General features: G+C 46.5%; 1 protein-coding gene across 1 annotated transcript; it reads left to right on the plus strand.

Annotated features, from left to right (window-relative positions):
• The first annotated feature begins 25 nt into the window (after positions 1 to 25).
• On the plus strand, positions 26 to 27,688 carry LOC122937921. Its single transcript, XM_044293116.1, has 9 exons — positions 26 to 175; positions 8,014 to 8,112; positions 13,129 to 13,227; positions 15,588 to 15,686; positions 18,487 to 18,585; positions 21,625 to 21,713; positions 22,651 to 22,728; positions 25,274 to 25,427; positions 26,906 to 27,688. The coding sequence occupies exons 1-8, from the start codon at positions 130 to 132 to the stop codon at positions 25,274 to 25,276; spliced, it is 612 nt and encodes a 203-aa protein (XP_044149051.1). The 5' UTR covers positions 26 to 129; the 3' UTR covers positions 25,277 to 25,427; positions 26,906 to 27,688.
• Positions 27,689 to 27,928: the final 240 nt, after the last annotated feature.

The raw sequence follows: 27,928 nt of genomic DNA on the forward strand, positions 1-27,928 counted from the left end.
ATGACGTCAGAAGGTCCTTCCCGAATATAGTATTTAGCCATTACCGTTTTTAAAGAGGAGACACGAGGGGGCGGCTTGTTCTAGTTAGCGACTGATTGTGGCGGGTCACCGGTAGCGGAGTCTACGAGGATGTCTTTCCCTAAGGCTCCCCTCAAGCGGTTCAACGAGCATGTTGGTACGTATGAGCGCGGGGACGGCTTTGTGTGCGCTGTGAGGGTCCCTTGTCAGTGCTGGCACTGGGTGTCTGTGCCCTGTTACTTCACTGAAAGTGGCTACACCCTGCTGGGCATGACTAGGTGGTACTGTATGTCTCTATGGGCATATCTGTGTGTCTGGACTTGTCCAAGGTGTATGACAACCGGGCACCTGGCGACACAGGACAGATCAGTTCGGACTTGTTCACACGTGATGGTTTTTTGTGTGTGCGGTTGACAGCGCCTGATCTGTGATCTTCTGCTGAGGAGATGTATGAATGCCACCGGGACAGCTGGTGGCCCAGAGATAGCTGGTTTTAGACTGTGGAGGACTACATGCCTAGGTTTTCCTACAGGGATTGTCTGAGCTATTAAAAACTAAAACTCTCCCTGGAATTGTGACAAACTAAGATTCACCCCCCTCCATGGCAGCAATGGCATGTGACCAGTGAGAACTGATATGGCACACCCCTCACAGTCCCCAGTTAGATCTCAGTCTGTGGTTCTCTTGACGTGCAGGGCATGGCTGCTCAGGAAAGCACTGAGTGGGCACTCAATTTTAAAGGGGTTGTCTCACTTCAGTAAGTGGTATTATTAATCATGTAGAGAAAGTTATTACAAGCCACTTACTAATGTATTGTCTGTATTGCTTCCTTTGCTGGCTGGATTCATTTTTCTATCACATTATACACTGCTACGCGCGTTTCTCCTGCACCTAGAGCCTCCCGTCTCCCACCTCAAGTAACACCTTCCAAGGGTTTATTGACAGGGCCAGGCGTTCGCATCCTTCTGCGTGCCCTGGGGAAATCTCGTGCCGTTCAGTATTCTGCGCAGGCACAGTGAGGGAAGGACGCTCGCAGGCTGCAGGATAATCACTAGAATAGCAGAGTTAGGTGCAGCTGACATTAGCACGTCGCTAATGTCAGCCGCACGTATGCAGTGTACATGGGCTGTATGCCGTGTACATGTCAGTGCTCTAACAAAATGCCTAGTAGCCGTTGGCTCCTGAACTGAAAAATTTAGGAGCCAAATCAAATTTTTAGTCGCCAAATCGAAACCGAATCAAAATTTTGGTATCGTGACAACGCTGCGCCGATCAGATCAGCATAGGGTTGTTTTGATACCAAAATTTTGATTTGCTTTCGTCACCATAAAAAAGTATTGTGATACTCAATACTGCGCAAAAAAAAAAATAACACACCCCAAAAAAAGCCGTGTGCATTTCGCATTTTATGAAACATCGGCCCATAATAGAACAGTCCTATCCTATTTTTTGGGGTGACAAGGTGACAAAAAATGGCGAATGCTCACCGCATAGGAGATATTTTATTTTTTTTATAATTTAATATGTAATATGTTTATTTATTGTTTATATATTTTATATGTAAAATTGGGAAAGAGGGGATTTAAACTTAATATTTTAGGGTACTTTCACACTAGCGTTTTTCTTTTCCGGCATAGGCCTCTTTCACACTTGCGTTGTCCGGATCCGGCGTGTACTCCACTTGCCGGAATTACACGCCGGATCCGGAAAAACGCAAGTGAACTGAAAGCATTTGAAGACGGATCCGTCTTCAAAATGCTTTCAGTGTTACTATGGCAGCCAGGACGCTATTAAAGTCCTGGTTGCCATAGTAGTAGTGGGGAGCGATATACTTACAGTCCGTGCGGCTCCCGGGGCGCTGCACGCTGCTTGCAGCGTTCAGGTGTCCGCTCACTGAGCGGAGGCTGAGTGCTGGCAGGCGGATACATTCTCAGGTGGATCCGCCTCCACTGAGAATGCATTAGGGCCAGACTGCTCCGTTAAGGGCCGCTTGTGAGCCCCTTCAAACGGAGCTCATGAGCGGACACCTGAACGCAGGTGTGAAAGGAGCCTGAGAAGAACAGCGGCGGGGCAGAGAACTATCAGCTCCTGTGCCTGCCACTGTTCAACTGCAGAGCTGCCGCTGGAGGGTCTAGTCGCAAATGGCGACAAGACTAAAGTCTTGTCGCTATTTGTAAATTCTGTAAATGTTGCTGTATACCGTGGCACTGTTTGCAGCGCCCGGGAGTGCTGTATACCGTGGCACGTGTGCAGCGCCCGGGTGCTGTATACCGTGGCACGTGTGCAGCGCCGGGTGCTGTTATACCGTGGCACGTGTGCAGCGCCCGGGTGCTGTATACCGTGGCACGTGTGCAGCGCCCGGGTGCTGTTATACCGTGGCACGTGTGCAGCGCCCGGTGCTGTATACCGTGGCACGTGTGCAGGCGCCGGGTGCTGTATACCGTGGCACGTCCCTGTGTGCTGCAGCGCCCGGGTGCTGTATACCGTGGCCACGTGTGCAGCGCCCGGGTGCTGTATACCGTGGCACGTGTGCAGCGCCCGGGTGCTGTATACCGTGGCACGTGTGCAGCGCCCGGGTGCTGTATTACCGTGGCACGTGTGCAGCGCCCGGGTGCTGTAACGTGGCACGTGTGTGCAGCGCCCCGGGTGCTGTATACCGTGGCACGTGTGCAGCGCCCGGGTGCTGTATACCGTGGCACGTGTGCAGCGCCCGGGTGCTGTATACCGTGGCACGTGTGCAGCGCCCGGGTGCTGTATACCGTGGCACGTGTGCAGCGCCCGGGTGCTGTATACCGTGGCACGTGTGCAGCGCCCGGGTGCTGTATACCGTGGCACGTGTGCAGCGCCCGGGGTGCTGTATACCGTGGCACGTGTGCAGCGCCCGGGTGCTGTATACCGTGGCACGTGTGCAGCGCCCGGTGCTGTATACCGTGGCACGTGTGCAGCGCCCGGGTGCTGTTATACCGGGCACGTGTGCAGCGCCCGGGTGCTGTATACCGTGGCACGATCGGCTGATATTCAGGATTTTGAACGCTATCGGCATTTATTTTGCCGATATTCCGGTAGCGTATGGGGAACACAGATCGCGCTGCTGACATCGCTCTCCGTGTTCCCTCAGCAGCAGCCCAGGGCAGAAGGAGCAGTGTCTCCTCCCCTGTGCTGCTGCTGCCAATGAGAGGGCAGGGGACAAGTGGAGGGTAGGAGCTATGGCCACTGCGCCACCAATGAAGCTTAATCTCACATTTATTCATATACAGGAGGCGGGAGCTGCAGGATCACATAGCCGACTCCCGACCTCTATGAGCTGTAGCTGCGATCTGCGGTAGTTAGGGCTGCAACGATTAATTGCATCCCCCTCTCCATAACTGCGCCGCCCACAGATCCCCCTCTCCATAACTGCGCCGCCCACAGATCCCCCTCTCCATAACTGCGCCGCCCACAGATCCCCCCTCTCCATAACTGCGCCGCCCACAGATCCCCCTCTCCATAACTGCGCCGCCCACAGATCCCCCTCTCCATAACTGCGCCGCCCACAGATCCCCCCTCTCCATAACTGTGCCGCCCACAGATCCCCCCTCTCCATAACTGCGCCGCCCACAGATCCCCCCTCTCCATAACTGCGCCGCCCACAGATCCCCCCTCTCCATAACTGTGCCGCCCACAGATCCCCCTCTCCATAACTGCGCCGCCCACAGATCCCCCCCTCTCCATAACTGCGCCGCCCACAGATCCCCCCCTCTCCATAACTGCGCCGCCCACAGATCCCCCCCTCTCCATAACTGCGCCGCCCACAGATCCCCCCTCTCCATAACTGCGCCGCCCACAGATCCCCCTCTTCATAACTGCGCCGCCCACAGATCCCCCCTCTTCATAACTGCGCCGCCCACAGATCCCCCCCTCTTCCTAACTGCGCCGCCCACAGATCCCCCCTCTCCATAACTGCGCCGCCCACAGATCCCCCCTCTCCATAACTGCGCCGCCCACAGATCCCCCCCCCCTCTCCATAACTGCGCCGCCCACAGATCCCCCCCCCCTCTCCATAACTGCGCCGCCACAGATCCCCCCCCCCTCTCCATAACTGCGCCGCCCACAGATCCCCCCCCCCCTCTCCATAACTGCGCCGCCCACAGATCCCCCCCCCCTCTCCATAACTGCGCCGCCCACAGATCCCCCCTCTCCATAACTGCGCCGCCCACAGATCCCCCCCCTCTCCATAACTTTGTTTTTCCCGATTAATCGTAGAAATTAATCGGCAACTAATCGATTATTCAAATAATCGTTAGCTGCAGCCCTAGCGGTAGTTAACTCCTCAGGTGCCGCGGATCGCAGCTACAGCTCACAGGTCAGGAGTCGGCTGTGTCATCCTGCAGCTGCCGCCTCCTGTCTATGAATAAATTAGAGATTAAGCTTCATTAGTGCAGTGCGCCCCCCCCAACCACAGTATTAGACATTGGTGGCGCAGTGCGCCCCCCTCCCCCCAGTATTAACCAGTGGTGGCACAGTGCGCCCCCCCCCCCCCCCCCCACCTGTTGTGCCTTTTCATAGGTAAATGCATTGATATCCAATTTATTTTAGTCAAGATGAATGTTCATTACCCTTAAGAGCCATGCTCGACTATAGTTGACAATTTTGTATGTCTTGAGTAGGCCAAATTAAGGTCGTACAAAGGTTTCTGCTTTTTAGTGTTATTCTTCTCATGAATGTACCAGTCTGAGAAGAGGCCTCTTTGTCTACTCTTAAATTTATGACTGGAGGTAAAGATAAGCTCTATGCAGCTGGTGATAATTACCTATACAATTAGGCATTTATCAATGAAGCAAATATATAATATGTATGTATTCATTTAATGAGCCTTAGTCCTTAGCATAAGACAATCAGTAGAACATATAATATATATTATACTGTTATATGTGATGAAGACAACATGTATCCAGTATATTATATATTTCTCATTAGGAGAATATTTGTCTCTAAAAGAGTGTCTGTGAAGATGTGTTTTGTAACAATTATTCACCTCTTTGGTGTAACAGGAGATACTGGTATCTCTGTGAGAAAACAAGGAGGTTCAAGTTATTTACGATGCACAAATAAACAATGTGAGAAACATTCAGAGAGACGCCTAGAGGTCTGTCTCTAATTGCTACAAGTGTCAAATCTAATCCCTATAGCCTTGAATTAAAGCTTTTAAGGTCAAAATGTATATTATACCTTTATTCAGACTTACAGAAGTTAACCCTTTATACTATGATGCAAATAGCTTACACAGCAGTGCCACCTAGGTATGAGTAGGTGACATTACAACAGTAGCAAAAGTGCATTCTGGGTAAGGTTATGATGTAATTTCTTATCAATAGGTCACACCCATCCGACAATGATTGGAAAGCTCCAAATTAGGAAGGTGTGTCTAACTGATAAGTTTGTGATCATAAACCGTACACAGGGGGGACAGAGAAGAAGACACACACAGGAGAGAGGAGAAGTTGAGCTCTCTAGAGGGGTCTATCAGGATGAAAGCCATGGTTAGATGCGCTATGATGGACCACCCAGCTTTCCTAGGAGCAGAAGTGAGATTTCTACTAGGACTTGGTAAGAGACACAGAAAATGATATTTCATCTTAAGACTAATTTGATAGTGTGGGTGAAATTATACCATCTAGATTGGCGAATAAATACATAATTAAATTAATTGATCATCTCCATATTGAGATGTAGTTTTAGGATATTGTGAGGCTTCATTCTACCTGCAGAAGAATCAAGACTCATAATCTGGCAAAGCATTAAATAATTGCTTAGATATATATTGATAGAACATTCTTCGCCAAGCTAAGTGATGGATTCCCACAGGAAAGACTTATTTCAAGTCCTTCCCATTTAAGATATGGTCTAGCAAGATCCTATATCCCTGTCATTTGTCTTAATAGTCTTACCAAAGTCATATGTGTGAAAATAGTCCCGGAGGGGGCGGAAGGATACAGTTATCTCTTCTAGTTATATCCTTGAATGGATTTGCCCATGCCTGAAGTCATGTGACGTGTAGTTGGTTAGATCCGTTCAGGATGTCTTCAGTTCAGTCATTTTGACTGTTCAGGCAAAATATAAAACCGCAGCATGCTACGGTTTTATCTCCGGCGAAAAAAGAATGGAAGATTTGCCTGAATGCCGGATCCAGCATTTTTTCCCATAGGAATGTATTAGTGCCGGATCTGGCATTCAAAATACCGGAATGCACCTGCACTACATCCGGACCCATTCACTTCTATGGGGCTGTGCACATGAGGGGTGTTTTTCACGCAACGCAGGCCCCATAGAAGCTAATGGGGCTGCGTGATGTGCTTTTTCATAAGTTTAAACAGTTATACTTGCTTATTTTAGTTATAATGGGTATCCATTGCCTTTAAGAGCAATGTTGATTTATATTCACTGTTTTGTATGAAGTTTCATGTAGGCCAAAGTAAGTCCATGAGAAGATTACTGTACTGTTCAAAACTAGTGTAAGGCTGCTTTCACACTAGCGTTCGGGTGTCCGCTCGTGAGCTCCGTTTGAAGGGGCTCACGAGCGGACCCGAACGCAGCCGTCCAGCCCTGATGCAGTCTGAATGGATGCGGATCCGCTCAGACTGCATCAGTCTGGCGGCGTTCAGCCTCCGCTCGCCTCCGCACGGACAGGCGGACAGCTGAACGCTGCTTGCAGCGTTCGGGTGTCCGCCTGGCCGTGTGGAGGCGTGCGGATCCGTCCAGACTTACAATGTAAGTCAATGGGGACGGATCCGTTTGAAGATGCCACAATGTGGCTCAATCTTCAAGCGGATCCGTCCCCCATTGACTTTACATTGAAAGTCTGGACGGATCCGTCCCAGGCTATTTTCACACTTTAGCTTTTTTTTTGCTAATATAATGCAGACGGATCCGTTCTGAACGGAGCCTCCGTCTGCATTATTATGAGCGGATCCGTTCAGAATGGATCCGCCCGAACGCTAGTGTGAAAGTAGCCTTATTGTAACAATATATTATACATTTAGAAAGTTAGAAGATACGCCGCACCTGCAGATTCTGAGGCTTTGTTTTTCCTATCTGAACATGAATTCCAAAGTGTGAGAATGGTCTAGATGTTCCTCAAAGTATATATTCATGTATCAAAGTTTGTCCCTTAGCCCTGAGACAAGGCCCCAGATGTCAGAGGTGTGAAGTAGTGAAAATATTAGGCATGTATGAGTTAACCCTTAATGGTATGATGCTTATTGCTTATACAACAGTGCCATCTAGATATAAGCGGTTAATACTACATCAGTAGCAAAATTGCATTCTGGGTAGTATGACGTCATGCTCCTTATCAATGCACACACCCCTCCAACAATGATTGGAAAGTTCCAAACTCGGAGGGCGTGTTCATCTGATAAGTTTTGGGTTAAGAAACCAGTTTCCAAAAAAAAAGAGAGAGAAACAAACATTTGGATTATAGATCTCTGGAGAATCATTTGGATTATTGGGAAAAACTCTTGAGAGCTGGCTGCCCCAATACTCTGCACATCACTTGACCCTTGGGTAATGTATATTTTGTTTTATGTAGTATTGATCTAAATGAATTGGCTTGATACTTAGCCAGATACCCGCTCATTTGCGGACGTGTTACGTTAGTTGCTACATCCGTATTTTCTCTGATTTCAGTTACGATGCATATAACTGAAACAAGGGGATAATATTGGAGAAACTCTTTGTTGGGAATCTTTAAATTCCCTAGTTTGATATCAAGCCAATAATTTATACGTTTTGTTGCAATACTACCATTATCTGAAAGATTGGTTATCATTTTTGGGCGGAGCAAGGGCTCGTATCTGTCATCTTCTTGATTGAGTTTTCCGCATAATCCATTGATTGTATATTTCTCACAAAACTTAAAGCTGTATTGCATAATAACATAATATTCCTCTAGGCTGTAGTATATTTTATAAAGGACATTGTTCTGGCTGCCTAGCTAACGATGTTCTGTGTTTATAGGCTGTGCTCCAGCTCCAGGATCTTACGATGTGAAGCTTTCAGATAGTCTTAAAGGACCAGTTTCATTTGAAAAATCTCAACGCTTTAGAGCAAAAAAAGGTATGTATCTCACATGGCAGGTTTTCACTGATATTCCACAGGTGCTCAGCGTTCCACTGATCTTTAAAGGCCAACTCTCTTATGTTTTTATTTGCTAGTTTATTAGAGTTAGGCATGTATACCTGAGTTAGTCTGTCAGTGATTGCCAAAAGTTCTGTAATTACCTTATAATACCAGCTTTCATTAATGTCCTCTGTCCCTTTCCACTGCTCCCTTAAAAGGCCATTGCTGTGGCACGTGTGCAGCGCCCGGGTGCTGTATACCGTGGCACGTGTGCAGCGCCCGGGTGCTGTATACCGTGGCACGTGTGCAGCGCCCGGGCGCTGTATACCGTGGCACGTGTGCAGCGCCCGGGCGCTGTATACCGTGGCACGTGTGCAGCGCCCGGGCGCTGTATACCGTGGCACGTGTGCAGCGCCCGGGCGCTGTATACCGTGGCACGTGTGCAGCGCCCGGGCGCTGTATACCGTGGCACGTGTGCAGCGCCCGGGCGCTGTATACCGTGGCACGTGTGCAGCGCCCGGGCGCTGTATACCGTGGCACGTGTGCAGCGCCCGGGCGCTGTATACCGTGGCACGTGTGCAGCGCCCGGGCGCTGTATACCGTGGCACGTGTGCAGCGCCCGGGCGCTGTATACCGTGGCACGTGTGCAGCGCCCGGGCGCTGTATACCGTGGCACGTGTGCAGCGCCCGGGCGCTGTATACCGTGGCACGTGTGCAGCGCCCGGGCGCTGTATACCGTGGCACGTGTGCAGCGCCCGGGCGCTGTATACCGTGGCACGTGTGCAGCGCCCGGGCGCTGTATACCGTGGCACGTGTGCAGCGCCCGGGCGCTGTATACCGTGGCACACAGATCCCCCCCCTCTCCATAACTTTGTTTTTCCCAATTAATCGGCAACTAATCGATTATTCAAATAATCGTTAGCTGCAGCCCTAGCGGTAGTTAACTCCTCAGGTGCCGCGGATCGCAGCTACAGCTCACAGGTCAGGAGTCGGCTGTGTCATCCTGCAGCTGCCGCCTCCTGTCTATGAATAAATTAGAGATTAAGCACAGTATTAGACATTGGTGGCGCAGTGCGCATCCCTCCCAAGCCCCCCCAGTATTAAGCATTGGTGGCGCAGTGCGCCCCCCTCCCCCCAGTATTAACCAGTGGTGGCACAGTGCGCCCCCCCCCACCTGTTGTGCCTAAGAGACACAGAAAATGATATTTCATCTTATTAAGACTAATTTGATAGTGTGGGTGAAATTATACCATCTAGATTGGCGAATAAATACATAATTAAATTAATTGATCATCTCCATATTGAGATGTAGTTTTAGGATATTGTGAGGCTTCATTCTACCTGCAGAAGAATCAAGACTCATAATCTGGCAAAGCATTAAATAATTGCTTAGATGTATATATATAGATAGAACATTCTTCGCCAAGCTAAGTGATGGATTCCCACAGGAAAGACTTATTTCAAGTCCTTCCCATTTAAGATATGGTCTAGCAAGATCCTATATCCCTGTCATTAGTCTTACCAAAGTCATATGTGTGAAAAAAGTTCCAAACTCGGAGGGCGTGTTCATCTGATAAGTTTTGGGTTAAGAAACCAGTTACCAAAAGAAAAGAGGGAGAAAAAAAAAGAGAGAAACAAACATTTGGATTATAGATCTCTGGAGAATCATTTGGATTATTGGGAAAAACTCTTGAGAGCTGGCTGCCCCAATACTCTGCACATCACTTGACCCTTGGGTAATGTATATTTTGTTTTATGTAGTATTGATCTAAATGAATTGGCTTGATACTTAGCCAGATACCCGCTCATTTGCGGACGTGTTACGTTAGTTGCTACATCCGTATTTTCTCTGATTTCAGTTACGATGCATATAACTGAAACAAGGGGATAATATTGGAGAAACTCTTTGTTGGGAATCTTTGAATTCCCTAGTTTGATATCAAGCCAATAATTTATACGTTTTGTTGCAATACTACCATTATCTGAAAGATTGGTTATCATTTTTGGGCGGAGCAAGGGCTCGTATCTGTCATCTTCTTGATTGAGTTTTCCGCATAATCCATTGATTGTATATTTCTCACAAAACTTAAAGCTGTATTGCATAATAACATAATATTCCTCTAGGCTGTAGTATATTTTATAAAGGACATTGTTCTGGCTGCCTAGCTAACGATGTTCTGTGTTTATAGGCTGTGCTCCAGCTCCAGGATCTTACGATGTGAAGCTTTCAGATAGTCTTAAAGGACCAGTTTCATTTGAAAATCTCAACGCTTTAGAGCAAAAAAAGGTATGTATCTCACATGGCAGGTTTTCACTGATATTCCACAGGTGCTCAGCGTTCCACTGATCTTTAAAGGCCAACTCTCTTATGTTTTTATTTGCTAGTTTATTAGAGTTAGGCATGTATACCTGAGTTAGTCTGTCAGTGATTGCCAAAAGTTCTGTAATTACCTTATAATACCAGCTTTCATTAATGTCCTCTGTCCCTTTCCACTGCTCCCTTAAAAGGCCATTGCTGTGGCACGTGTGCAGCGCCCGGGTGCTGTATACCGTGGCACGTGTGCAGCGCCCGGGTGCTGTATACCGTGGCACGTGTGCAGCGCCCGGGTGCTGTATACCGTGGCACGTGTGCAGCGCCCGGGTGCTGTATACCGTGGCACGTGTGCAGCGCCCGGGTGCTGTATACCGTGGCACGTGTGCAGCGCCCGGGTGCTGTATACCGTGGCACGTGTGCAGCGCCCGGGTGCTGTATACCGTGGCACGTGTGCAGCGCCCGGGTGCTGTATACCGTGGCACGTGTGCAGCGCCCGGGTGCTGTATACCGTGGCACGTGTGCAGCGCCCGGTGCTGTATACCGTGGCACGTGTGCAGCGCCCGGGTGCTGTATACCGTGGCACGTGTGCAGCGCCCGGGTGCTGTATACCGTGGCACGTGTGCAGCGCCCGGGTGCTGTATACCGTGGCACGTGTGCAGCGCCCGGGTGCTGTATACCGTGGCACGTGTGCAGCGCCCGGGTGCTGTATACCGTGGCACGTGTGCAGCGCCCGGGTGCTGTATACCGTGCACGTGTGCAGCGCCCGGGTGCTGTATACCGTGGCACGTGTGCAGCGCCCGGGTGCTGTATACCGTGGCACGTGTGCAGCGCCCGGGCGCTGTATACCGTGGCGGGATCGGCATTTATTTTGCCGATATTCCGGTAGCGTATGGGGAACACAGATCGCGCTGCTGACATCGCTCTCCGTGTTCCCTCAGCAGCAGCCCAGGGCAGAAGGAGCAGTGTCTCCTCCCCCTGTGCTGCTGCTGCCAATGAGAGGGCAGGGGACAAGTGGAGGGTAGGAGCTATGGCCACTGCGCCACCAATGAAGCTTAATCTCACATTTATTCATATACAGGAGGCGGGAGCTGCAGGATCACATAGCCGACTCCCGACCTCTATGAGCTGTAGCTGCGATCTGCGGTAGTTAGGGCTGCAACGATTAATTACATCCCCCTCTCCATAACTGCGCCGCCCACAGATCTCCCTCTCCATAACTGCGCCGCTCACAGATCCCCCTCTCCATAACTGCGCCGCCCACAGATCTCCCTCTCCATAACTGCGCCGCTCACAGATCCCCCTCTCCATAACTGCGCCGCCCACAGATCCCCCCCCCCTCTCCATAACTGCGCCGCCCACAGATCCCCCCCCTCTCCATAACTTTGTTTTTCCCAATTAATCGGCAACTAATCGATTATTCAAATAATCGTTAGCTGCAGCCCTAGCGGTAGTTAACTCCTCAGGTGCCGCGGATCGCAGCTACAGCTCACAGGTCAGGAGTCGGCTGTGTCATCCTGCAGCTGCCGCCTCCTGTCTATGAATAAATTAGAGATTAAGCACAGTATTAGACATTGGTGGCGCAGTGCGCATCCCTCCCAAGCCCCCCCAGTATTAAGCATTGGTGGCGCAGTGCGCCCCCCTCCCCCCAGTATTAACCAGTGGTGGCACAGTGCGCCCCCCCCCCCCACCTGTTGTGCCTAAGAGACACAGAAAATGATATTTCATCTTATTAAGACTAATTTGATAGTGTGGGTGAAATTATACCATCTAGATTGGCGAATAAATACATAATTAAATTAATTGATCATCTCCATATTGAGATGTAGTTTTAGGATATTGTGAGGCTTCATTCTACCTGCAGAAGAATCAAGACTCATAATCTGGCAAAGCATTAAATAATTGCTTAGATATATATAGATAGAACATTCTTCGCCAAGCTAAGTGATGGATTCCCACAGGAAAGACTTATTTCAAGTCCTTCCCATTTAAGATACGGTCTAGCAAGATCCTATATCCCTGTCATTTGTCTTACCAAAGTCATATGTGTGAAAAAAGTTCCAAACTCGGAGGGCGTGTTCATCTGATAAGTTTTGGGTTAAGAAACCAGTTACCAAAAGAAAAGAGGGAGAAAAAAAAAGAGAGAAACAAACATTTGGATTATAGATCTCTGGAGAATCATTTGGATTATTGGGAAAAACTCTTGAGAGCTGGCTGCCCCAATACTCTGCACATCACTTGACCCTTGGGTAATGTATATTTTGTTTTATGTAGTATTGATCTAAATGAATTGGCTTGATACTTAGCCAGATACCCGCTCATTTGCGGACGTGTTACGTTAGTTGCTACATCCGTATTTTCTCTGATTTCAGTTACGATGCATATAACTGAAACAAGGGGATAATATTGGAGAAACTCTTTGTTGGGAATCTTTGAATTCCCTAGTTTGATATCAAGCCAATAATTTATACGTTTTGTTGCAATACTACCATTATCTGAAAGATTGGTTATCATTTTTGGGCGGAGCAAGGGCTCGTATCTGTCATCTTCTTGATTGAGTTTTCCGCATAATCCATTGATTGTATATTTCTCACAAAACTTAAAGCTGTATTGCATAATAACATAATATTCCTCTAGGCTGTAGTATATTTTATAAAGGACATTGTTCTGGCTGCCTAGCTAACGATGTTCTGTGTTTATAGGCTGTGCTCCAGCTCCAGGATCTTACGATGTGAAGCTTTCAGATAGTCTTAAAGGACCAGTTTCATTTGAAAAATCTCAACGCTTTAGAGCAAAAAAAGGTATGTATCTCACATGGCAGGTTTTCACTGATATTCCACAGGTGCTCAGCGTTCCACTGATCTTTAAAGGCCAACTCTCTTATGTTTTTATTTGCTAGTTTATTAGAGTTAGGCATGTATACCTGAGTTAGTCTGTCAGTGATTGCCAAAAGTTCTGTAATTACCTTATAATACCAGCTTTCATTAATGTCCTCTGTCCCTTTCCACTGCTCCCTTAAAAGGCCATTGCTGTGGCACGTGTGCAGCGCCCGGGTGCTGTATACCGTGGCACGTGTGCAGCGCCCGGGTGCTGTATACCGTGGCACGTGTGCAGCGCCCGGGCGCTGTATACCGTGGCACGTGTGCAGCGCCCGGGCGCTGTATACCGTGGCACGTGTGCAGCGCCCGGGCGCTGTATACCGTGGCACGTGTGCAGCGCCCGGGCGCTGTATACCGTGGCACGTGTGCAGCGCCCGGGCGCTGTATACCGTGGCACGTGTGCAGCGCCCGGGCGCTGTATACCGTGGCACGTGTGCAGCGCCCGGGCGCTGTATACCGTGGCACGTGTGCAGCGCCCGGGCGCTGTATACCGTGGCACGTGTGCAGCGCCCGGGCGCTGTATACCGTGGCACGTGTGCAGCGCCCGGGCGCTGTATACCGTGGCACGTGTGCAGCGCCCGGGCGCTGTATACCGTGGCACGTGTGCAGCGCCCGGGCGCTGTATACCGTGGCACGTGTGCAGCGCCCGGGCGCTGTATACCGTGGCACGTGTGCAGCGCCCGGGCGCTGTATACCGTGGCACGTGTGCAGCGCCCGGGCGCTGTATACCGTGGCACGTGTGCAGCGCCCGGGCGCTGTATACCGTGGCACGTGTGCAGCGCCCGGGCGCTGTATACCGTGGCACGTGTGCAGCGCCCGGGCGCTGTATACCGTGGCACGTGTGCAGCGCCCGGGCGCTGTATACCGTGGCACGTGTGCAGCGCCCGGGCGCTGTATACCGTGGCACGTGTGCAGCGCCCGGGCGCTGTATACCGTGGCACACAGATCCCCCCCCTCTCCATAACTTTGTTTTTCCCAATTAATCGGCAACTAATCGATTATTCAAATAATCGTTAGCTGCAGCCCTAGCGGTAGTTAACTCCTCAGGTGCCGCGGATCGCAGCTACAGCTCACAGGTCAGGAGTCGGCTGTGTCATCCTGCAGCTGCCGCCTCCTGTCTATGAATAAATTAGAGATTAAGCACAGTATTAGACATTGGTGGCGCAGTGCGCATCCCTCCCAAGCCCCCCCAGTATTAAGCATTGGTGGCGCAGTGCGCCCCCCTCCCCCCAGTATTAACCAGTGGTGGCACAGTGCGCCCCCCCCCACCTGTTGTGCCTAAGAGACACAGAAAATGATATTTCATCTTATTAAGACTAATTTGATAGTGTGGGTGAAATTATACCATCTAGATTGGCGAATAAATACATAATTAAATTAATTGATCATCTCCATATTGAGATGTAGTTTTAGGATATTGTGAGGCTTCATTCTACCTGCAGAAGAATCAAGACTCATAATCTGGCAAAGCATTAAATAATTGCTTAGATGTATATATAGATAGAACATTCTTCGCCAAGCTAAGTGATGGATTCCCACAGGAAAGACTTATTTCAAGTCCTTCCCATTTAAGATATGGTCTAGCAAGATCCTATATCCCTGTCATTAGTCTTACCAAAGTCATATGTGTGAAAAAAGTTCCAAACTCGGAGGGCGTGTTCATCTGATAAGTTTTGGGTTAAGAAACCAGTTACCAAAAGAAAAGAGGGAGAAAAAAAAAGAGAGAAACAAACATTTGGATTATAGATCTCTGGAGAATCATTTGGATTATTGGGAAAAACTCTTGAGAGCTGGCTGCCCCAATACTCTGCACATCACTTGACCCTTGGGTAATGTATATTTTGTTTTATGTAGTATTGATCTAAATGAATTGGCTTGATACTTAGCCAGATACCCGCTCATTTGCGGACGTGTTACGTTAGTTGCTACATCCGTATTTTCTCTGATTTCAGTTACGATGCATATAACTGAAACAAGGGGATAATATTGGAGAAACTCTTTGTTGGGAATCTTTGAATTCCCTAGTTTGATATCAAGCCAATAATTTATACGTTTTGTTGCAATACTACCATTATCTGAAAGATTGGTTATCATTTTTGGGCGGAGCAAGGGCTCGTATCTGTCATCTTCTTGATTGAGTTTTCCGCATAATCCATTGATTGTATATTTCTCACAAAACTTAAAGCTGTATTGCATAATAACATAATATTCCTCTAGGCTGTAGTATATTTTATAAAGGACATTGTTCTGGCTGCCTAGCTAACGATGTTCTGTGTTTATAGGCTGTGCTCCAGCTCCAGGATCTTACGATGTGAAGCTTTCAGATAGTCTTAAAGGACCAGTTTCATTTGAAAAATCTCAACGCTTTAGAGCAAAAAAAGGTATGTATCTCACATGGCAGGTTTTCACTGATATTCCACAGGTGCTCAGCGTTCCACTGATCTTTAAAGGCCAACTCTCTTATGTTTTTATTTGCTAGTTTATTAGAGTTAGGCATGTATACCTGAGTTAGTCTGTCAGTGATTGCCAAAAGTTCTGTAATTACCTTATAATACCAGCTTTCATTAATGTCCTCTGTCCCTTTCCACTGCTCCCTTAAAAGGCCATTGCTGTGGCACGTGTGCAGCGCCCGGGTGCTGTATACCGTGGCACGTGTGCAGCGCCCGGGTGCTGTATACCGTGGCACGTGTGCAGCGCCCGGGTGCTGTATACCGTGGCACGTGTGCAGCGCCCGGGTGCTGTATACCGTGGCACGTGTGCAGCGCCCGGGTGCTGTATACCGTGGCACGTGTGCAGCGCCCGGGTGCTGTATACCGTGGCACGTGTGCAGCGCCCGGGTGCTGTATACCGTGGCACGTGTGCAGCGCCCGGGTGCTGTATACCGTGGCACGTGTGCAGCGCCCGGGTGCTGTATACCGTGGCACGTGTGCAGCGCCCGGGTGCTGTATACCGTGGCACGTGTGCAGCGCCCGGGTGCTGTATACCGTGGCACGTGTGCAGCGCCCGGGTGCTGTATACCGTGGCACGTGTGCAGCGCCCGGGTGCTGTATACCGTGGCACGTGTGCAGCGCCCGGGTGCTGTATACCGTGGCACGTGTGCAGCGCCCGGGTGCTGTATACCGTGGCACGTGTGCAGCGCCCGGGTGCTGTATACCGTGGCACGTGTGCAGCGCCCGGGTGCTGTATACCGTGGCACGTGTGCAGCGCCCGGGTGCTGTATACCGTGGCACGTGTGCAGCGCCCGGGTGCTGTATACCGTGGCACGTGTGCAGCGCCCGGGTGCTGTATACCGTGGCACGTGTGCAGCGCCCGGGTGCTGTATACCGTGGCACGTGTGCAGCGCCCGGGTGCTGTATACCGTGGCACGTGTGCAGCGCCCGGGTGCTGTATACCGTGGCGGGATCGGCATTTATTTTGCCGATATTCCGGTAGCGTATGGGGAACACAGATCGCGCTGCTGACATCGCTCTCCGTGTTCCCTCAGCAGCAGCCCAGGGCAGAAGGAGCAGTGTCTCCTCCCCCTGTGCTGCTGCTGCCAATGAGAGGGCAGGGGACAAGTGGAGGGTAGGAGCTATGGCCACTGCGCCACCAATGAAGCTTAATCTCACATTTATTCATATACAGGAGGCGGGAGCTGCAGGATCACATAGCCGACTCCCGACCTCTATGAGCTGTAGCTGCGATCTGCGGTAGTTAGGGCTGCAACGATTAATTACATCCCCCTCTCCATAACTGCGCCGCCCACAGATCTCCCTCTCCATAACTGCGCCGCTCACAGATCCCCCTCTCCATAACTGCGCCGCCCACAGATCCCCCCCCCCCCCTCTCCATAACTGCGCCGCCCACAGATCCCCCCCCTCTCCATAACTTTGTTTTTCCCAATTAATCGGCAACTAATCGATTATTCAAATAATCGTTAGCTGCAGCCCTAGCGGTAGTTAACTCCTCAGGTGCCGCGGATCGCAGCTACAGCTCACAGGTCAGGAGTCGGCTGTGTCATCCTGCAGCTGCCGCCTCCTGTCTATGAATAAATTAGAGATTAAGCACAGTATTAGACATTGGTGGCGCAGTGCGCATCCCTCCCAAGCCCCCCCAGTATTAAGCATTGGTGGCGCAGTGCGCCCCCCTCCCCCCAGTATTAACCAGTGGTGGCACAGTGCGCCCCCCCCCCACCTGTTGTGCCTAAGAGACACAGAAAATGATATTTCATCTTATTAAGACTAATTTGATAGTGTGGGTGAAATTATACCATCTAGATTGGCGAATAAATACATAATTAAATTAATTGATCATCTCCATATTGAGATGTAGTTTTAGGATATTGTGAGGCTTCATTCTACCTGCAGAAGAATCAAGACTCATAATCTGGCAAAGCATTAAATAATTGCTTAGATATATATAGATAGAACATTCTTCGCCAAGCTAAGTGATGGATTCCCACAGGAAAGACTTATTTCAAGTCCTTCCCATTTAAGATACGGTCTAGCAAGATCCTATATCCCTGTCATTAGTCTTACCAAAGTCATATGTGTGAAAAAAGTTCCAAACTCGGAGGGCGTGTTCATCTGATAAGTTTTGGGTTAAGAAACCAGTTACCAAAAGAAAAGAGGGAGAAAAAAAAAGAGAGAAACAAACATTTGGATTATAGATCTCTGGAGAATCATTTGGATTATTGGGAAAAACTCTTGAGAGCTGGCTGCCCCAATACTCTGCACATCACTTGACCCTTGGGTAATGTATATTTTGTTTTATGTAGTATTGATCTAAATGAATTGGCTTGATACTTAGCCAGATACCCGCTCATTTGCGGACGTGTTACGTTAGTTGCTACATCCGTATTTTCTCTGATTTCAGTTACGATGCATATAACTGAAACAAGGGGATAATATTGGAGAAACTCTTTGTTGGGAATCTTTGAATTCCCTAGTTTGATATCAAGCCAATAATTTATACGTTTTGTTGCAATACTACCATTATCTGAAAGATTGGTTATCATTTTTGGGCGGAGCAAGGGCTCGTATCTGTCATCTTCTTGATTGAGTTTTCCGCATAATCCATTGATTGTATATTTCTCACAAAACTTAAAGCTGTATTGCATAATAACATATTCCTCTAGGCTGTAGTATATTTTATAAAGGACATTGTTCTGGCTGCCTAGCTAACGATGTTCTGTGTTTATAGGCTGTGCTCCAGCTCCAGGATCTTACGATGTGAAGCTTTCAGATAGTCTTAAAGGACCAGTTTCATTTGAAAAATCTCAACGCTTTAGAGCAAAAAAAGGTATGTATCTCACATGGCAGGTTTTCACTGATATTCCACAGGTGCTCAGCGTTCCACTGATCTTTAAAGGCTAACTCTCATGTTTTGTTTTTATTTGCTAGTTTATTAGAGTTAGGCATGTATACCTGAGTTAGTCTGTCAGTGATTGCCAAAAGTTCTGTAATTGCCTTATAATACCAGCTTTCATTAATGTCCTCTGTCCCTTTCCACTGCTCCCTTAAAAGGCCATTGCTATGGCTCATCTGTCTCTGGCTAGGAAGGCAGAGGGGCGGTCCTTCACACTGCATGCCTGCATTGGGCTTCAGAGTGAGGAGGTGTGTCTCTCAGTAGTCCAATCTGATTGGCTGGCAGGGAGCTGCTGGCTACAGCAATTTATGTGAAGTGAGGGAAAGCAGTTTTGGCCTCAGAACTGGCAGAGGAGCCATCTTGAAAAGGTCCTCACATTGTCAATGTTTACACAGCTGTAACTAGGGGAAAAACCTCAAGGAAAACAGTGGCATGTGAAGAAACTAAAGATTGCTTTATGGATAATGCTGCTGCAGCATTTTATGAAAACATGAGTTCCCCTTTTAATAGGAATCCTTTTGGATTCCAGATATGCACGGCTGGGTAGTCACATATGGAGGAGTCCCTTTGAATGGCTCTAATCTGTCTTTAGATACGCAGCAGAGATCAGAGGGTCAGTCTCTTATTTCTGCCATGGGTTCCACTTTATGTGAATTTGCCACCTGATTTTTCTCCCTTAATTATTATGGCCTATTATAGGGACAGTCTGTTGTAGTATTGGCAGAAACGGCATAAAAAAAGTGTTGGCCGTTATTCCAATACAATTTGATGGGAAACAGTGTAGTTTTGAGTCTGGTGCTATATTCATGTGTGCTCTCCCACCTCTCGACAGCTGCTCTGTACATCTACAGTTCTGGTCATGGAGTTATGGAAATCCCAGGATCAGTAGAATTGCTAATAAAATTAAAATGAAGAAAATGGAATCCAACATCTTGATTTTATGTTGTACAGAGTGTGAGCACCACGTGCAGAACTACACGCACTTACAAGCCTTTAATCAATTATATTAAAGGGATTGTCTCACTTTAGCAAGTGGCATTTATAATGTAGACAAAGTTAATACTAATGTATGTGATTATGCATATTGCCCTGTCTGCTGGCTGGATTCAAATTTCCATCAAATTATACACTGCACGGTGGTCGTGCTTGGACACTATAAGAAAAAGTGCCGGCCTAATTGGTACCCAGGACTGTGGGAGCTCACATGGGCCAGTTCTTTTTCTGTGTGCAAGCATGACCACCACTGATGGATTGCAGGGTGGTCTTAACCATGGAAATGAGAAGTGGATACTGTGATGGATAAATAAATCCAGCCCGCAAAAGAAAGCAATCTGGATAATAGCAATACATTAGTACAGGATTTGTATTAACTTCCTCTACATGATAAATGCCATTTGCTGAAGTGAGACAAACCCTTTTATGGTTGTCTGAGGAAAGTTGGGCCACACTGAATGCACATGGGCATGCAAATCGTCAAGAACTGCTGCTGGCAGCTTCCCTTAATTGCTGGCCAATGACAGCCCACCTGTGCTCGATGGAGACAAGTCCAGAGACTATGCAGGCTATGGTAGCACGTTTAGGCCATGCAGGCTGCTCACAGTAGCACAAGCAACATGCAGCATAGTGTTGTCCCATTGAATAATGGCTCCTGGGACACATTGCAGAAGTGGCCGTATCATTGGTTCCATGATCAATGTAACGTCAAGCTATAAGTGTACATGGAATGAAAATTTGAGGGATCTAGCTGCCTTACATTATGCCACACCATAGTCACAGGAGTAGGACCCATGTGAAGACCTCTTCATGATGTTGCCCAAGTGTTCGCCAAACCAATCTGAATATCATTGTGTTAGCGACACAAGCAGGACTGATTGCGTAAGATGCACATCCATTGCTGTCTTACTGTGCACCATGATTGCCTTGAGCTGTGGCATGAGGTCAATAGACCACCTGTAGATGGGCATCTGGCTTGTAGCATGATGTCATGAAAACACCTTCTGAAGGTTTGTGTAGACATGGTTTGGGCACAACCAAAGGCTGTCCGGGCATGCTGGGAGTTGTAGTTTTGCAACAGCTGGAGGCACACTGGTTGGGAAACACTGCGGTAGATGATCCTCACTTTATTAGCAAAGCCCTGGGTGTCACTTGTACAACCAAACCCTCATAATATGCATCTGGATGCAATTGGAATGCTTCAGTGTGGGAAATCCAAAACTGAGGAATTCCTTTGTCCAGATACATGGCATCCCCTCTGTAGCCATCTAGCTTTGATAAAAGAGAGATAGAGATATCCCAGATTTAATTATGTAATTATGTTTAAAATTATCTTATGGATTACCAATTTATCATTGTTCTTCCAACCACTAGCACACGCAACGTTGAACAGTGCTGACATCTCGGCCCAGGCACAGTGATCTTCCAGAGTGATAAACCAAGGTCTTAGTTCAAGAATTCTGTCCCTCTCAGTTTGACCAGTGGTGATAACTGGCAAGTCAACGAACAAGAGGCATCACACAATCATCCCACATCTTTGGAGGTTTCATGTGGTTAAAAAAAACTTTGCTTTGAACCTAGATTTTATGCCTCTTCCCACGTGTTGCAGATTGGCGCTAGGTGCTTAAAAATGTGATCTGCAGATCTTAGTGACGCCTGCTACTTCCTCGATTTACATAACATGGCTTTTTCTTAGTTGTGTCAGTTTCAATGTCGAGAAGAGTATATGCCGATACAGTTTTTGGTAAGCGTTCTGGATGCCTGTTTAAGTTTACTGAATAGGACTAGGAGAATTATGACTGCAGCTCCTGCCTGTGATTTACAGAAAGCTGTACCTTAGGACCAAGATTGCAAAGCTTGTATTCGCGTATTGGCTAGTTGTGGCAGATATAGTAACCTCAAATACTGGAAATTCTAGATATGCTGACTTTATTTTAAACATTCCAAGTTATATAAAAGGTGTTCACTTTTACCATTTAGACTTGGCTGGTGAAAGTCAGAGTTCGGACCGAGATGAGGAACCTACTTCCCCAGCACGCCTTAAAAAGCATTCTTCTCTTGGTTCAACAGTAAGTGTAACTTCTGGATTTCCTTCAGTGAGATGCAGTTTCTGGTTACAAGGCTATATGCTGAAGAATGACATTGGTTTGTAGTTACATAACCGCATAGCCCCAGCCTAAAAGGGCCAGGCACAGTGACTTGTGACGGCAAGCCTCCGAAAGGTCATGCAACCAAAAATATGTGACTTGTCTTGGATTTTCTGTCACATGAGTTTTAGAGCTGAGATTTGGCTGTAGAAATAGATTGCAGAGATACAGTAAGAATGTCAATCCCAAGCGACCTGCAGCCAATTACCCAATGGTGTAGGACTTGTACACCGCTCCATTGACAATAAGATGTGACTTTCATGTCACCTGCAGCCCCAGCCTTAAACCAGAGCTAAACAATCTAGATTACATGCCTGGTAGCTGTGGTGGGAGTGCAGCTTCTATGTGCTACCGATCAGTGGTGGCTTCAAGAACTACACTGAGCCTATAGTGTGACCTATGGGAATAAAAAAAACCTTTTTGCTTTAAAGGGGTTTTGTGTGTCATATCCTCATGATGGGTCATTAATATCTGATTAGCGAAGGCCCTACACCCCCTCCGATCAGATGTTAGAGGAGGCTTGCTTGATGAGAGATGTGGCCTCCTCCCAGTATACAAAGTTAGACCCCCACTAATTAAACATTTTAGCTACCCTGAATATAGGCAATCACTATTAAAGGGTCTCTAACTTGCAAAAACTTTTGATATGCCAAAGACCTATCAAATGTTTAAATCAGTGAGGGTCTGAGGACCAAGACCAATCCCTAAAAACAAGGCGAGAAGTGCACACATAGAACACGGTCTCCCTGCATGAGATGGGCTTCCTAGATGAATCCGTCAACATCTATACACATGCATTTCTACCATCATTCTAGGAATCAATGGGAAAACTGTAATTATACATTTATTTCTTTGACAGCCAAACCTGAGACAGAAACCTGAGAGAGATGTGGAATTAGTGAGAGACATGAAGAAACAGAAAGCTCTGGAGAAAGAAGTAAGGCGGTCGTCCAAGTATTTTCATAATCTACCAAATGTCTTCTGTTTTTCACACAAGCCCCATTCACTTCTATGAAGCCCACAATATAGAGCACAATATGTATTTTTTTTTTTTTTTTTTGTTCCTGAACACACAGGATGTGAAAAACAAACATGCACGTACAGAGCAGAGAGCCACTGAAATGAATGGGTCAGGATTCCGTCCAAGTGGTAGCCATCTGCTACATGCATTGCTTTTGCTTGTGTGAAAAAGCCCTTAGACCCCTTGCAGACGAGCATGTCAAGTATTTCATATAAGATATGAAATCATGAAAATTATGATTTTATATTATGAAAAATTTATTTGGCGGACATATAAACGCCTGTTTTATTTGAGATCTAAAATCAAGTTGTGCAGATAATGAAACGGGGGTGCAATAATTATATAAATTATTTATTACAAATATAGTAAAAATAGCATACAAATTAATACAAGGACAATATCAAAAGTGACTAAGATGGTGCTCCACCGTTTACGCCAGGCTCACTTAATTTACTACACCAAGTACAATACAATGCTACACTTTTTTTTTTTTTTTAAATCAAATGATTACTGATTAGTGTATTGGTTATCAAAACATTATAATGCAATGAAAAAACTATAGAAATGAATCTGTGGAAAGTCCCTTATGCTCAAAGAATATGGCAGTAAGACACCTTATAAATACGCCCATTGGCCTAACTACGGATAATAAAATCTGATCAGAGATCCCACTTGCAGGAATTCTAATGATGTGCATGTTCATTAAAATTTCCCATAAAATTACTGTTTTAACACTATTGACCCACTAATAATGGGGTCTTAACTATATGCCAGTTGGAGTGATTTATAATTTCTGCAAATTCAATAAATTATACATTACGGCCTCATGCACACTACCGTTGTGTGCATCCGTGGCCGTTTTCCGTGATTTTCTGCGGACCCATTGACTTTCAATGGGTCCGTTGAAATCTCGGAAAATGCACCGTTTGGCATCCGTGGCAGTGTTCCGTGTTTTGCTACCGTCAAAAAAATAGGACCTGTCCTATTTTTTTGACGGACCATGGTTTGCGGGTCCATTCAAGTCAATGGGACCTTGAAAAAAAGCGGATGCACATTTAAAGCCTTCCGTATGTCATCCGTGATCTGCGTCCGTTTTTTTTGGCGGATCTGTTGCCTGGTAACCTGTCTCCAAATCCTTTTGGCAATAAAAAAAAACAAAAAAAAACAGGAAGTTAAAACTACCAGATTGGCGAGCCTTGTTTCTGAGGTAATTTGCCAGACACTTTTTTTGGCCCTGTCAGATATTAGAAAAATCTCTAGTTCCAGTCACAATGCCTAAATGGAATGTAGAGAAGCTCATCACTCTGGTCCATGAAAGGCCAGAGCTGTGGGACACGGTCACCTGCGTATCTTGACCGTGTCAGGAAAGAAGTTTCGTGGGAGAAAGTGGCACGTCTGATAAAGCCACGGGAATGGGATAACGCGGATCACCGAGGTCGTGCAGAACTAGGATCGTGCAAGCAATGTCGTTTTGATGGTGCAGTCTTTGTGTAGTCCCTTATGAAATAGAAACAAACTTGTGTGTGTTCTGAATTCTGTTCCTTTTGTAGGCCTGCCTTAATTGTGTATTGTAGGGATGCTCAACATGTGGCCTTCCAGCTGTTGTTAAACAGCAACTCCCACCATGCCTAGCTATAGCTGTCGGCCTGCTGGGAGTTGTCATTTCGCAGCAGCTGAAGTGATGCACGTTGAGCATCCCTGCTCTAGTGGTATGTACATGTAGGTGCCTAGCTATAGGGGAAGCAGATGACGCAGCTGCTTTTGGACCCTGACCCTGAAGTGGCCCATCCTGGAGGTGGTTGAGGAGCAAAATACTTTGTCAGGGTCCCCGCAACAGTTTTCGCACATTGAGATATACAGTTACAGTATACACAGTGTGTGTAAAAATGCAGAAACTGTGGCCGAATATCAGAGTGCTTTTTAATGGCCTCTGGACCGGAGGCGGCGGTAAATGATGGATTTTTAAAAAAAGGAATGCGGAACGGGGTGCCTTCAATTATCCTTTGTGATTGTGGCCAGTCATTTTTATAAACGCCACTGTGGCTATGTTTCCTTCGATTTCAATGAACTTCATTCAACGCCACAGCATGTTTTAAAGCCTGTTCAGACCTTACCTACTGCCCATATTAGAAATGTGTACTGTTCCTTTTTTTTTTTTTTTTTTTTTTTTAATCAAAGTTTTGGACACATCTGCCCTGTTGTAATAGATCATTTCAACACTGCCTACATCCGATATTCTAAAGTAGTGTATTTTGAAGCCAATTTTAAAATACTTTAGTCCGACAAGTAACTTACAAGCATTATTGCCTTCGCTACACTGGCTGACTGCACTATGTCCGGCCCCTTTTTTGATTATTAGTTTTGAAAAATAATCATTTATATTGAAATTTGTTTAGTTTAAGAATGAAAACATATTTAATGGGAGCAAATGTTGTATAACTCTGGTTGCCTGTTTTCTCAGTAAAAAACATCAAAGTACGATGGAACAGCTGCAGGGACCAGTTCCGCAGAGAGCTGAACGACAAGGGTCTCAGTGGAGAAGGCTCCTCTAGAAAACGACCATACATGTACACGGAGCAACTAAGTTTTCTTCGGCCAGTGATGGAGTTGAGGCCGTAAGGATACTTTAATTAAAAATCTATGTATTGAACGCTATATATGTCAATGCACAATATGTGAATATATTTTGTAGACCTTTAATCAAAGTGTGTTATGGTAGATATGAGGTTGCTGTAGTATATCAGACTAGTTGGTGGTGCTTTCAGACAGGATGCCATGAACTCCCAATGTTAGCGCAAATTTTTGGTGACAAAACTACCCCTCACCTTGGTTGAAACCCCTTTTTGGACAGAAATTTAAGAGTGATGCATCCACTTTGTAGAAAGGATGAACTTTATCAAATGTTTTTAGTCAGTGAATCAAATGTGTCCATATAGATGGTATATGCAGCCATTGAATTTGCTGGACCACATCTATCTGCTGGAAATTGCACCTATATTTCAAACGTGGCCATTGCTCTTGGGCAACATGCCTCTTTGTTTTCCTATGTCGATTGCCACAAAAGCTGGGTACATGTTCACCCAAAAGCGTCTCACCCATATAAATGAGGGCATGGGTCGTGCATGTGCGCCACCCTCCCATTCACTTACATGGTAGAGGCGGGGATTACTGCATGGTGGTTGACGTAGACTGGATAATGTGTTTCACCAGCAAGACCACACCGGGCTCTGTCCACCAGCAATAGTTGGACGTTTGAGCTATGGAACACACACTAACCAGATAATGCTCCCAAATTACAGCAATTTTCTGATTGGTTTAAATCAAATGTTGGCAAACCAGTTTTCAATTTAATTTAGTGCAATTGAAGATGCTCTATAGATGTTCTTATGGCAAAAATCAAATGCTTTTTAAATTCACTAACGGTACGGAATAACTCATTAACCTATGCTGTATGTGTTTGGCCGACCATTCATTTAAAAAAATAAAAAAGACAAAAGTATCACCATTGGTAGGTAATTTCAGATTCCCTTTGTAACTCAAAACAGGGTTGCTCTTCCAGCATTGTTGGATTTTATCAAACAATCAATGTCCCTTCAAGCCCTTGTTGAGGCAGAGCACATGACTTCATGCATAACCATACTCCGTCACTTAGACAGCGTGATAAACTCAAACTCCAAGCATGTCTGGATTTGTTTTAGCTACTAGGGCATGCTTGGAGTTACATTTGTGGGCAAAATGGAGGAGCATTGTTTGAGTCAGCCAGATATAGAAGGACAGAATATCTGCAGTTGGTTTGCTCCTAACATACAAGTTTCTAAAAAGGCTAACAAACAGCACCACCATATTAATATTCCAAATTTTAAAACTTTGGACACACAGTATTGCTGAAAAGTTCATCATTGGTTCTTTATTTTCATAATTCCTTTGGGAGAAGTTTTTATCATTTTCGATTCAGTCACCTTTCGGAATATATGTATCCTGACCCTATATGCAGTAGGCATGTATATTTGGAATATTTTCCAATGTATTTTGTATGTGGGTTTTTCGTAATATTGTATATTTTTTTTTATATATAAATTTTTTATATCTACAGAACTGTGGACAATCTAGAGGACAGCGAAGATTCGGAATTGGGTGGATCCGAAACGCCACCAGTATTTTCGCCAGAAACCAGCCCTCCAGAAACTGCAGCGGTGGAGCCTACAGAGCCAGCCATGGCCCCAAGTGGTGGGGAACCGGAAATGCCCCAAACTTCACAGCAGCAGCCCAGGAGACGGAGGAATGTTCGTCAGCCTGCCTCTGAGCAAGTTAATCGTGAACTGATCGATGCCCGAGTAATAGTTTCTTGCTCAGAGGCGGACTGATGGCCAAGAGGAATCTGTTAAGGGGCCTTGCACCACTTATGAGGCATGTTCCCACACCAAACCATCACCATTGTGTAGCAGCCTTGGCACTGGTTTTGAAAATGTACACATTCCCATACCAGGGAGACATACTGTATGATCTCAACCAGATGCTAAACAAATATACGATGGCTTCAAGTCATCAGCCTACCAGGTTTGCACAGGCTGCACATGCAAGCCATGGTCCACCCTCTTCCGGACCTTCTTTACATGGTTCACAGGAGCGTAACCCTCCCCTTGCCCAGTCCATGCCTGTGGACATGTTTTCAACAGGTGCACCACAAGCGGCCAGGATCTAGTTTTGTCCCTGGCTCTTTCACAAGAGACTTGTTTGATTTATAATTTGTATTGGTTTTGTTATACAGTTAATCTTATACCTTTTTAAAAGGAATTGGAATACTCTTCCAGACAAAGTTATTTATGTAAAGATAATTTATTGGTTTCAAGAAAAACTTAAAAAAAAGGCTGTTGTGATTTTTATTGAACACATTTAAAAACTTCAACAACTTGTGGAAACACATATAAACAATAAAATTACCAAATAAATACACTTTATTAGGCACCATGAGTAGCACATAAAAAACTTTTAAAGAGGTATTAGGTTTTTGGATACATATTTAAAAATCCTACCAGATGTTGATAAAAGTATACCCACATTTGTCAAATAAATAATTATATAAAATATGGATTTTTAAATTTGGAATCTGCAAACC

Source organism: Bufo gargarizans, chromosome 5 (assembly GCF_014858855.1).
Source record: "Bufo gargarizans isolate SCDJY-AF-19 chromosome 5, ASM1485885v1, whole genome shotgun sequence".
Taxonomy (NCBI): Eukaryota; Metazoa; Chordata; class Amphibia; order Anura; family Bufonidae; genus Bufo; species Bufo gargarizans.

Coding starts and splice junctions, on each gene's coding strand:
- LOC122937921 (XM_044293116.1), top strand. CDS start 130: ATGTCTTTCCCTAAGGCTCCCCTCAAGCGGTTCAACGAGCATGTTG. Junction 18,586..21,624: donor ACGCTTTAGAGCAAAAAAAG/GTATGTATCTCA, acceptor TTTACCATTTAG/ACTTGGCTGGTGAAAGTCAG. Junction 21,714..22,650: donor ATTCTTCTCTTGGTTCAACA/GTAAGTGTAACT, acceptor TTTCTTTGACAG/CCAAACCTGAGACAGAAACC.